This window comes from Erinaceus europaeus, chromosome 18 (assembly GCF_950295315.1).
Source record: "Erinaceus europaeus chromosome 18, mEriEur2.1, whole genome shotgun sequence".
Taxonomy (NCBI): domain Eukaryota; kingdom Metazoa; phylum Chordata; class Mammalia; order Eulipotyphla; family Erinaceidae; genus Erinaceus; species Erinaceus europaeus.
The window spans coordinates 13762885-13775179 of NC_080179.1; the positions used below are offsets into that span (position 1 = coordinate 13762885).

General features: G+C 50.6%; 2 protein-coding genes across 2 annotated transcripts in view; one reads left to right on the plus strand and one right to left on the minus strand.

Annotated features, from left to right (window-relative positions):
- The window catches only part of PDE11A (phosphodiesterase 11A), a 349760-nt gene that overhangs the window by 216667 nt on the left and 120798 nt on the right, over positions 1 to 12295 (plus strand). The gene's annotated exons all lie outside the window — the stretch shown is intronic.
- On the minus strand, positions 7200 to 8602 carry LOC132534347 (uncharacterized). Its single transcript, XM_060178276.1, has 3 exons — positions 7774 to 8602; positions 7290 to 7384; positions 7200 to 7217 (listed from the first exon to the last, which is right to left on the minus strand). Exons 1-3 carry the CDS (start codon positions 8600 to 8602, stop codon positions 7200 to 7202), a joined length of 942 nt encoding a protein of 313 aa, XP_060034259.1.

A 12295-nucleotide genomic window follows, 5' to 3' on the forward strand; every position in this document is an offset into this window, starting at 1 on the left:
AAATGGACCTGGTCCATGAATACCATCATCCTTGATAGCCTGGCGTAGTTCCTTCAGGTCTGTGGCAGAATATGGATATCAGGCCTGAGGTTTCTGTCTGTTGGGGGCAACATTGACCGAAAATGTGTGGACTTGCTCTGATAAGTGTGTAGCAGGAGGAGGAGTCACCGAAGTGGAAGCTTCTGGAGAAGCGGCCGAAGAAGTGGTTTTGGAGGCTACAGGAGAATTCGGACATGTGTCTGTCAAAACGGGGGTGGCTGAAGAAGCAGCCGTGGAGGCAGCAGGAGGTTCCAGACACGTGTCTGCCAAAATGGGGGTGTGGCCGAAGAAGTGGCTGTGGGGTCCAAAGGGGAATTCGGACACGTGTCTCCCAAAATAGGGGCCTCAGGGCAAGATGCCAAAATAGGGGCCGCAGGGCAAGATGCAGAGGAATTAGGGTGGGTCAAGATCACGACAGGCCTTTGCTTCTTCTTGTTTTTAAGGTGCTGGTTAAGTTCTATGATCACTTCCTTTATCTCTTGGACCTCACCCTCTAGGTCCTTAAGCCTTTTGAGAGGTTGCCCTATATATCCCTTAAAAGCTGCTATGATGATCAACAGGATATAAGGTACAGCACCGAGAAAAATGTCCCAGATATATAAAAATTGTATACTGGACAAAGAATGCAGAATTTGGAAAAGATTTTCCATGGTGGAGAGATCTCAGGAAAACAATAAGAAAGAAAAAAATCACAGCGCCTTAACACAATATTGCAGATACCCAAAAGGTGTGTACTTATCTAGGATGTCTTCTTGTAAATCTGCTGCTTACGTGTCCCTGTTTGGGCGCCAGATGCCGGGATAGCCTGAGGGTACTTCTTCCCGAGCTAGTGCTCTCTGGGTTGGAGAGAACTCAAGTGGAGCTGATCTAGGCTGCTGCGTGAGAGGGATCAGGAACTCGTGCTGCAGTAACTTCGCAGGAGATACACTCTGGAACTCTCGGAGCCGGAAAGCAATTTCCAAGTGTCTTTAATCAGAAGAGCAGCTGTTTTTATACTCTCCAAGTAGGGTGGAAACAGGATGTGATATAGAGAGGGTGGAGAGAAAAATGACTGGTGACAATCAGAGTGTGACAAGGAGAGGATCAGGGTGTGACAAGGAGAGGGGGTGGAGCAAAAACATATCATGAAACAGTGGGGATTGAACCAATGCCCTGGAGGGAGTGTGGTGCTTTATATAAATGTAAAAGTGATTTATGTAAATAGACCAAAGCTTTGAATGGGATTAAATCTATCCCTATATAGGCATATGGTTAAGCAGGAGCCAGGGGGAGCTGGCATACTATCCAACAGCTTAACACCTTTTGATAGGCCGGAGATAGAGTCTATTATCAACACAAGGGGAGGGTCAAAAAAACAACCCCCACAAAATAAAAAATTAGTGCGGCCTAGGAGAGGAGTTCAGACACTTGTAGCACGAGCCCAACACTCATGAAGCTTCCCCTTGGAGGTGGGCTCCGGGGGTGTGGTGAGCCCTGGTCCTGGCACGTGCTCATGTGTCTGTCTTCTGGGTTGGTTACCCCTGCACCCTACTAAGAGGTATTGACTATCCCAGGCTTATGGAAACTGATGGAGGCCCACCCAGGCTATGGGAGACCTGAGAGCCAGGGAGGAAGTGCCCTGCCTTTGGGGGAAGCCCAGTGTGAGACAAGGAAGAGGCCATGTCATCAGTGAGGGAGGCCTGCATGTCATGGCCACTGTGATGTGTGTGTGAAGCAGGCTCTGTGCCTCCAGACACTGTGAGCTCTGGCTGCCCCTCCCCTGAAAATGCAGACTGTAGGTTGGGGCAGGAAGCCAGGTGGGCAGTGCTGGGGAGGACCTGTGGCTGGGGTGACCCCCAGGGACGCAAATGAAAAGAAAGCACCAAAAGTAGACCAATGCAAAGTCACAATTTATTTCACATTCTATTAATGCATAATCACAATTTATTTCACATTCTGGGAGGCCCCCTATGGGGCAGCGGGGTCTTCAGCGGCAGACAGTTCAGAGGCAGCAGGGGCCCTGGCCTCAGCGGGATGCAGGGAGCATCTCTCTCTCAGCTCTCGGCCTCCACCTGCAGAGGAGACAACAGGCCTATGAGATCTGCAGTTAGGGGTGACCTCCCCCCCCCATGCCCACTAACTCACCAGGCCATGCGAGGGGCCCTGTATCCTCATGTCCTGAGCGGGTGGACACGTGTCCTGCCACCCTTGTGGGGACCCAGACAGCAGCCGCAACAAAGCTGCAGGAGACGGTTCAGCAGCCTGCGGGCTGCCCCATGGCGGATGGGGATCCAGGTGGCAGAGGGGCTGCTGGCCTGTGCGCCCTGGCCCGAGGGGGGGCAGCTCTCCTCCCCAGGTGCTGGGGCTGCTGCCGAGGAGGGGGAGGGGCCGGAGGCAGGGCAGCTGCCTTGTGGTGTGTTGGGAGGCACTGCTGGGGGGGCCAGGCTGGGGGTGGACGTGGACGTGAAGACAGGGAGACTGCAGCACTTGGGGGGTTGGCCAGGCTCCAGGGCCTCGTCTTGCTCCCAGGAGCCGGTGCGCAGAGCTGCTGGGGCAGACACACACTTCCTCCTGCTCCTGCTCCTGCTCCTGCTCCTGCTCCTGCTGGCCCTCTTCTTCCTACTTGGCAGCAGGCTGGAAGGAATGGACTGCTCAGCTGGGGCTGGCTCATCGGAGGAGGTGGGTTCCCTGTAGGCTTCCATGGGTCCCATGCCCTGGGTCACCCATGGGTGGCTCAGGATCTCTGGCCAGCCAATTCGCTCCTTGGGGTCAGAGTTGAGCATGCGGTGCAGCAGGTGTCGGAGCTCCTGGGAGAGCCGGGGCTTCCTTCTGAATAGAGTCCAGATGGGTCGTTCCTCTGGCAGGTGACCTTTCACCATTTCATACAACACCACCCCCAGGCTCCAGATGTCCACCCCGGGGCCGTAGGTGCCCCCTGTCACTATCTCGGGCGCCATGTAGCCCAAGGTGCCCTGCAGGCTGTCCATGGACTGCTGGAGAAAAAGGCCACTCAGGCCAAAGTCCGTGATCTTGACCCGGTTCAGGCTTTGCACGAGAATATTCTCAGGTTTCAGGTCCCTGTGAGCGATTCCTTTGGCGTGGCAATATTCCATAGCCGAGGCCAACTGGCGGAACACCCTTCTGGCCTCCTCCTCCCTCATGGGGCCCTTGCGGCAGAGATAGTCCCGTAGGTCTCCCCCCCTCACGTAGGGCATGACCAGCTGCAGTTGGAATGCCCTCTCTATGGTGCCCAGCAGGGGCAAGATGTTGGGGTGGCTCAGACCTCGCATGACGTTGCACTCGTGATGCGCCATCTTCAGGCCTGTCTGCCCCAGCATCTTCATCTTCTTGATGACCACTTTTCTGCCGCTGTGACGATGGCGGGCCAGCACGACGACAGAGAAGCTGCCGGCCCCAAGGGTGCTCAGGACACAGAAGTCGTCCTCGGCCATTCCCTCTCCCAATGGAGAGGTCTTAGGCCGAGCCATAGACCTATCTATACTCACTGTAGACTAACTAGGAACTCTAAGCTAGGACTGTCACTACCAAAAAACAACAAGCAAGATCTAACTTACCTTCTACTCTTACTGGCTCTACCCAAAACAGGGGTAGTCAAACTAGGATGCGCTAGGGCTATCCTAGATAACTAAGGGGAGGGGGTGAACAAGGGAAGGGGGAAATGGCAAAGAGGAGAGTAAAGGGGGGGGAAGGAGAGTGTGGGGTAAGGGAAAGGAGTGGGGAGAGGGGTAATGGGAGTGGGTATCAGGTAAAGTGCAGGGATAGGGAGAGGGGAATCAAAAGAGCGAGAATCGAGAGCGAGAGCGAGTGTGTGGGAGTGGTGGTGCGTAAGCTAGCTGGGGAGTCCGCCACAGGTCACTACCAAGAGCTTCCAGGGCATATGGACAGGAGACCCCCCTCAGACGCGGCTTTTTATAGGTTTCTGGTTGGTCACAATGGCCCCCAAGACGTCACAGCAGCAGGGCGGGGCAGTGATGTTCAAGGCGGGGCAGTGATGGGCAGGGGTCACGTGAGGTCAGCCACCGGTCTTCCCCTTCATGGTAGATAAGCTGATACCTTTATTATCATAGGGACCTGGCTGTGGTCCTTATATGTATGGCCCTAGGACCCTAAATCTTTGTGTTTCTGGGGGTGACTAGAGATTAGTAGTTACTGAATAAAATCTGTAGGACCCTTGGGACACTTTCCATATCCATCTGGAAAAATCTGTGATCAACTTTGTGTGAAAACCTCTGCCTCTGTTTGAATGAAATGGCTCCATCACACTGAAACCCATGTCCGTGTTTAGGACATTTAGGGAACATAGGAAAGATGGGGAATAAGTAAGTTGACGCAGTTTGCCCAGCACAACATTCGCTCCTTGTGAATGTTGCATGTGTACTTGAGCGGCATGTGTGTTTATCTCATCTGAGGTGGACAGTTCCGTATATATCGATGCGGTTCATTTTTATCTATGGTTTCATTTAAGATCACTATCCCCCTATTGATTTTTTGTCCTGATGATCTGTCTGCTGTGATTGCTGTGTTAAAGCTCCTACTGTTGGGAGTCTGGTGGTAGCTCAGCGGGTTAAGCGCAGGTGGTCTGAAGCTCAAGGACCTGCTTAAGGATGCTGGTTCGAGCCCCTCCCCCTGCTGGCTCCCCACCTGCAGGGGGGTCACTTCACAGGCAGTGAAGCAGGTCTGCAGGTGTCTCTCTTTCTCTCCCCCTCTCTGTCTTCCCCTCCTCTCTCCAGTTCTCTTTGTCCTATCCAACAATGATGACACCAATAATACATGCAACAATAAAAACAACAAGGGCAACAAAAGGGAATCAATCAATCAGTCAATCAATCAATAAATGAATATTAAAAGAAAAGGCTCCGACTATTGTCGTGTTATGGTTCATGTCTCCCTTAAGTTCAGTAAGTACTTGTTTCATGTATGTGGGTGTACTTGAGTTCGGGGCATATATTTTTATGAAGGTTACGTCTTTTTGTTGGGTTAGTCCATTGACCATCGTTTAATGTCCTTCTCTGTTCCTTCCTTTACCTGAACATCTGGTTTATCACAAAGCAGAGTAGCTGTCCCTTCCCTTCTGTTGTGAATTATATTATCTGGGAATAGCTGGCTCCAGCCTGGGACACTATGTTTCCATTCATCTTTCCTTTGGATATGTGTGTTTTCTGAAGACATGTAGTGGGTGGATCCTGTTCTTTACTCCCTTAAGCTCCCCTACTGGAGACATTTGAAAAGTGAAGTTAGGCCTTTCACAATTAGGGTGTTTGTTGCTCTGTGTGGTTTTATTATGTCCATTCTGATTCCGAGGCTGTCTTAATGGTTGGCTCTTTGCCTATTTGTTTCCATCTGCCTTTTGTGCAGATGAGTTTCTCTGATGAGTTGCTCACTGATATTTTTTGTGTTTTCTGTACTCTCTGTTCCTGGCTTTTCTTGTGGTTACCACAAGTTTAATAGCTAACACTTTGTATGTGAGATAGTCCTATTTACTTATCTCAATTAGCAATCATTTGGTAGAAATTCTTTGTCCTTTAATTCCTTTACTTGCTTTTTTAATCTTTGTTCTTTTTCTAGTCTGCTGCTGTGGAACTCTCTGAGAATGTGCTTTCCTGTGATTCCTCCTTCCTCACTGATAATTTTTTTTTTAAGGTGATGTTGAGGATATCAAATGCCTGTAGCTTCTGGATATTTGAAGAGACTGTTATTTTCCCCGCTTCCTACTTGTAAAACAACTTTGCAGGCTACAAAGTGAGTGGCTGGAATGCCCTCTTTTTTAGTGCTTGGAATATGTCATTCCACTCTTTCCTTGTGTCTTGGCTTTGGGAAAGGAAGTGTGATGGGGACTTGATAAGTCTACCTTTGTATGGCACTTCTTTCCTTTCCCTAGAACCTTTCAGATTGTGGAGGGTGACATTGAGGTTTCATAGTTTTACAAGCATGTGCCTCTGTCTTAGGCATTTTGCATTCGTGTCGCTGAGTGTGTGCTCTGCCTCTGGAATAGGTATCCTCTGAAGACTGCCTGAGTGAGGACACTTCTCAGCTACAATTTCTCTCAGATGGTCTCTAGTTGTCTGACCCTTCTTCATCCTCAGATATTTGTCACACTTGCCTTCGACCTTTTGACAGTCTACAATGTCCCAGAATGGCTTCTTTCTTTCTAAACCTTTGCTCTCCCTCATCTCTGCATTGACATGTGGGTTAGCTCTTCCTTCTAGACTAGAACTTCTCTTCTGCATGAGCGTCTCAACCTGCTAAGCCTTCCCCCAGAGCTTGAACTGCACTCAGAGTGTCTTTCAACCCTGTGGTTGTGATGGACGTTCTCTGGAGGGCCATGGTCCTCTCATTACACAGCAGGAATCACAGACTCCTGCTGTACATTGATCTTACTCCCATTGTAAAAATCTCTCCCCCAGGTATGAACTTGTAACATTTTAATTACTGGCTTAGCACCTCTTGATAGGCCTGAGATAGTTTATTATGAAGACAAGGGCAGTGACAAAAAAAAAAAAAAAAAAAACCAAAAAAGTCAGCCCAGCCTAGGAGGAGAGTAGAGGCACTTGTAGCACTAGCCCACCACTCAGGAAGCTTCTCCTCTGAGGTGGGCTCGGTGGGTGGGTCGAACCCTGGTCCTGACACGTGCTCATGTGTCTAGCTTCTGGGTTTGTTACCCCTGAGCCCTGCTAACATGTATTCAGTATCCTAGGCTAATGGAATCTGATGGAGATGCTCACAAGTCACAGCCAGGGAGGAAGTGCCCTGCCTTTGGGGGAAGCCCAGTGTGAGACAAGGAAGAGGCCATGTCATCAGTGAGGGAGGCCTGCATGTCATGGCCACTGTGATGTGTGTGCAGCAGGCTCTGAGCCTCCAGACACTGTGAGCTCTGGCTGCCCCTCCCCTGAGAATGCAGACTGTAGGTTGGGGCAGGAAGCCAGGTGGGCAGTGCTGGGGAGGACCTGTGGCTGGGGTGACCCCCAGGGACGCAAATGAAAAGAAAGCACCAAAAGTAGACCAATGCAAAGTCACAATTTATTTCACATTCTATTAATGCATAATCACAATTTATTTCACATTCTGGGAGGCCCCCTATGGGGCAGCGGGGTCTTCAGCGGCAGACAGTTCAGAGGCAGCAGGGGCCCTGGCCTCAGCGGGATGCAGGGAGCATCTCTCTCTCAGCTCTCGGCCTCCACCTGCAGAGGAGACAACAGGCCTATGAGATCTGCAGTTAGGGGTGACCTCCCCCCCCATGCCCACTAACTCACCAGGCCATGCGAGGGGCCCTGTATCCTCATGTCCTGAGCGGGTGGACACGTGTCCTGCCACCCTTGTGGGGACCCAGACAGCAGCCGCAACAAAGCTGCAGGAGACGGTTCAGCAGCCTGCGGGCTGCCCCATGGCGGATGGGGATCCAGGTGGCAGAGGGGCTGCTGGCCTGTGCGCCCTGGCCCGAGGGGGGGCAGCTCTCCTCCCCAGGTGCTGGGGCTGCTGCCGAGGAGGGGGAGGGGCCGGAGGCAGGGCAGCTGCCTTGTGGTGTGTTGGGAGGCACCGCTGGGGGGGCCAGGCTGGGGGTGGACGTGGACGTGAAGACAGGGAGACTGCAGCACTTGGGGGGTTGGCCAGGCTCCCGGGCCTCGTCTTCCTCCCAGGAGCCGGTGCGCAGAGCTGCTGGGGCAGACACACACCTCCTCCTGCTCCTGCTCCTGCTCCTGCTCCTGCTCCTGCTCCTGCTGGCCCTCTTCTTCCTACTTGGCAGCAGGCTGGAAGGAATGGACTGCTCAGCTGGGGCTGGCTCATCGGAGGAGGTGGGTTCCCTGTAGGCTTCCATGGGTCCCATGCCCTGGGTCACCCATGGGTGGCTCAGGATCTCTGGCCAGCCAATTCGCTCCTTGGGGTCAGAGTTGAGCATGCGGTGCAGAAGGTGTCGGAGCTCCTGGGAGAGATGGGGCTTCCTTCTGAATAGAGTCCAGATGGGTCGTTCCTCTGGCAGGTGACCTTTCACCATTTCATACAACACCACCCCCAGGCTCCAGATGTCCACCCCGGGGCCGTAGGTGCCCCCCGTCACTATCTCGGGCGCCATGTAGCCTAAGGTGCCCTGCAGGCTGTCCATGGACTGCTGGAGAAAATGGCCACTCAGGCCAAAGTCCGTGATCTTGACCCGGTTCAGGCTTTGCACGAGAATATTCTCAGGTTTCAGGTCCCTGTGAGCGATTCCTTTGGCATGGCAATATTCCATAGCCGAGGCCAACTGGCGGAACACCCTTCTGGCCTCCTCCTCCCTCATGGGGCCCTTGCGGCAGAGATAGTCCCGCAGGTCTCCCCCCCTCACGTAGGGCATGACCAGCTGCAGTTGGAATGCCCTCTCTATGGTGCCCAGCAGGGGCAAGATGTTGGGGTGGCTCAGACCTCGCATGATGTTGCACTCGTGATGCGCCATCTCCAGGCCTGTCTGCCCCAGCATCTTCATCTTCTTGATGACCACTTTTCTGCCGCTGTGACGATGGCGGGCCAGCACGACGACAGAGAAGCTGCCGGCCCCAAGGGTGCTCAGGACACAGAAGTCGTCCTCGGCCATTCCCTCTCCCAATGGAGAGGTCTTAGGCCGAGCCATAGACCTATCTACACTCACTGTAGACTAACTAGGAACTCTAAACTAGGACTGTCACTACCAAAAAACAACAAGCAAGATCTAACTTACCTTCTACTCTTACTGGCTCTACCCAAAACAGGGGTAGTCAAACTAGGATGCGCTAGGGCTATCCTAGATAACTAAGGGGAGGGGGGTGAACAAGGGAAGGGGGAAATGGCAAAGAGGAGAGTAAAGGGGGGGGGAAGGAGAGTGTGGGGTAAGGGAAAGGAGTGGGGAGAGGGGTAATGGGAGAGGGTATCAGGTAAAGTGCAGGGATGGAGAGAGGGGAATCAAAAGAGCGAGAATCGAGAGCGAGAGCGAGTGTGTGGGAGTGGTGGTGCGTAAGCTAGCTGGGGAGTCCGCCACAGGTCACTACCAAGAGCTTCCAGGGCATATGGACAGGAGACCCCCCTCAGACGCGGCTTTTTATAGGTTTCTGGTTGGTCACAATGGCTCCCAAGAGGACACACCAGCAGGGCAGGGCCGTCATGGACAGGAGGTCACAGCAGAAGGGTGGGTCAGTGATGGCCAGGGCTCACCGGGAGGTCAGCCACAGGTCTTCCCCCCTTCATGGTAGAAAACCTAATGCCTTTATTCCCATAGGGGTCTGGGTGTGGTCCTTATATGACCCTAGGACCCAAAAACCTGTCTGTGTCTGGGGTTGACTAGAGATTAGTACTTACTGAATAAAATCTGTAGGACCTTTAGGACACTTTGCATATCCACTGGGGGAAAAATATCTGTGATCACCTTTGCCTGAAAACCTCTGCCTCTATTTGAATGAAATGGCTCCATCGCACTGAAATCCATGCCCGTCTTTAGGACATTTAGGGAACATAGGAAAGATGGGAAATAAGTAAGTTGACGCCAGTTTGCCCAGCATGTCATCACTCCTTGTGGGTGTTGCATGGGTACGTGAGCAGAAGGTGTGTTTATCTCTTCTGAGATGCACAGTTCAGTATATATCAATTAGGTCCATTTCAGCTATGGTTTCATTTAAGATCACTCTCCCCCTATTGATTTATTTGTTTATTTGTTTTGTCCTGATGATCTGTCTGCTGTGAGTGGTGTGTTCAAAGCTCCTACTATGATTGTCTTACTGTTCATATCTCCCTCAAGTTCAGTGAAGTCCTTGTTTGATCTATTTGGGTGCACTTGAGTTTGGGGCATATATTTTTATGACGGTTACGTCTTTTTGTTGGGTTAGTCCATTGACCACCGTGTAATGTCCCTCTCTGTTCCTTTCTTTACATCTGAACATCTGTTTTATCAAAAGGCAGAGCAGCTGTCCCTTCCCTCCTGTTGTGAATTAGTGTCTTAAAATAGCTGGCTGCAGCCTGGGACATGAGGTTTCCATTTCTCTTTTCTTTGGATGTGTATTTCCCGAAGAAATGTCCCGCATGGATCCTGTTCTTTTCTCCATTAAGCTACTGGGAGACTTTTGAAAAGTGAATTTAGGCCGTTCACATTTAGGGTCTTCATTGCTCTGTGTGGTTTATTTATGTCCATTCTGATTCCGAGGCTGTCTTAATTGTTGACTCTTTGCCTATTTGTTTCCACCTGTCCTTTTCTGTAGGTGAGTTTCTCCGATGAGTTCCTCACTGATTTCTCTTGTGTTTTCTGTGCATCTCTTTTCCTGGTTTTTCTTGTGGTTACCATCAATTGAATAGCTAACACTTTGGATGTGAGAAAGTCGTGTTTAAATTGATCTCAGCTAGCAAACATTTGGTAGAAAGGCTTTGTCCTTTAATTCCTTTTCTTGCTTGATTAATGTTTCCTCTGTTTCTAGTCTACTGCTGTCCACCTCACTGAGAACGTGCATTCCTTTGCTTCCGCCTTTCTCATGGATAATTTGTATAAGGTGAGGTTGAGGTGAGCAAGTGCCTGTAGCTTTGGGATACTTGAAGAGACCATTATTTACCCCTCATATGTGAAAGACAACTTTGCTGGCTGCAAAATTCCTGGTTGGAATTTCCTCTTTTTTAGTACTTGGAATATGTCATCCCACTCTTTCCTTGTGTCTTGGGATTGTGAAAGGAGGTCTGATGGAAACTGGATAAGTCTACCTTTGTATGCAACATCTTTCCTTCTCCTAGAAGCCTTCAGATTGTGTACGTTGACATTGGGGTTTGATAGTTTTACAAGGATGTACCTCCTTGTTAGGCATTTTGCATTCATGTACCTGAGTGTGTGCTCTGCCTCTGGAATAGGTCTATGCTGAAGATTGCCTGAGTGAGGACAGTTCTCAGCTAAAATTTCTCTCAAATGGTCACTAGTTTTCTGACCCTCCCCCTCATCCACAGATATTCCTTTTTTAATTTAATTTAATTTAATAATATTTAATATAATTTTTGCCTCCAGGGTTATTGCTGGGGCTCAGTTCCTGCACCGTGAATCAGTCCACTGCCCCTGGAGCCCATTTTTGCCCCCCTTTGGTTGCCCTTGTTGTTGTAGCCTTGTTGTGGTTATTATTGTTGTTGTTGATGTCATTAGTTGTTGAATAGGACAGCGAGAAATGGAGAGAGAAGGGGAAGACAGAGAAGAGGAGAGAAAGATAGACACCTGCAGACCTGCTTCACCGCCTGTGAGGCGACTGCCCTGCAGGTGGGGAGCCGGGGGTTCGAACCAGCATGCTTCCACCGGTCTTGTGTTTTGCACCACATGTGCTTATCCCGCTGCGCTACCGCCCGAGCCCCATCCTCAGATATTTCTATCACACTTATATTTGACCTTTTGACGGAGTTTGCACTTTCCCCGAATTGCTACTTTATTTCTAAACCTTTGCTCTCCCTCATCTTTACATTGACATGTGGGTTAACCCTTCCTTCTAGACTACAACTTTCCTTCTGCATGAGTGTGTCTACTGCCTAAGCCTTCCATCTGAGCGTCTTTCAACCCTTTAGTTCTGATGCAAGTTCTCTGTAGGGCCATGGTCCTTTCTTCATGCAGCAGGAACCACAAACTCCTACTATGATCTTTCTTCCACTATAGATATTTCACCCCATGTATGTTGGAAGTGACATTTTAATGACTGACTTAATGCCGGGGTAGCCTGAGGGTACTTCTTCCCGAGCTAGTGCTCTCTGGGTTGGAGAGAACTCAACTGGGCTGATCTAGGCTGCTGCGTGAGAGGGATCAGGAACTCGTGCCGCACTAACTTCGCAGGAGATACACTCTGGAACTCTCGGAGCCGGAAAGCAGCTGTTTTTATACCCTCCAAGTAGGGTGGAAACAGGATGTGATATAGAGAGGGTGGAGGGAAAAATGACTGGTGACAATCAGAGTGTGACAAGGAGAGGATCAGGGTGTGACAAGGAGAGGGGGTGGAGCAAAAACATATCATGAAACAGTGGGGATTGAACCAATGCCCTGGAGGGAGTGTGGTGCTTTATGTAAATTTAAAGTGATTTATGTAAATAGACCAAAGCTTTGAATGGGATTAAATCTATCCCTATATAGGCATATGGTTAAGCAGAAGCCAGGGGGAGCTGGCATACTATCCAACATCTCCCCCTTTCTTTTTAACTATTTGCCATAGTATCAGGAGTGTGGGGCACTTTGTGAGGCAGTTAGACTGATAAGAGGCACACCTTTTTGGGGTTCTACTGTCCCTCCTTTTCAACCTCTCTGTGGAGAGAG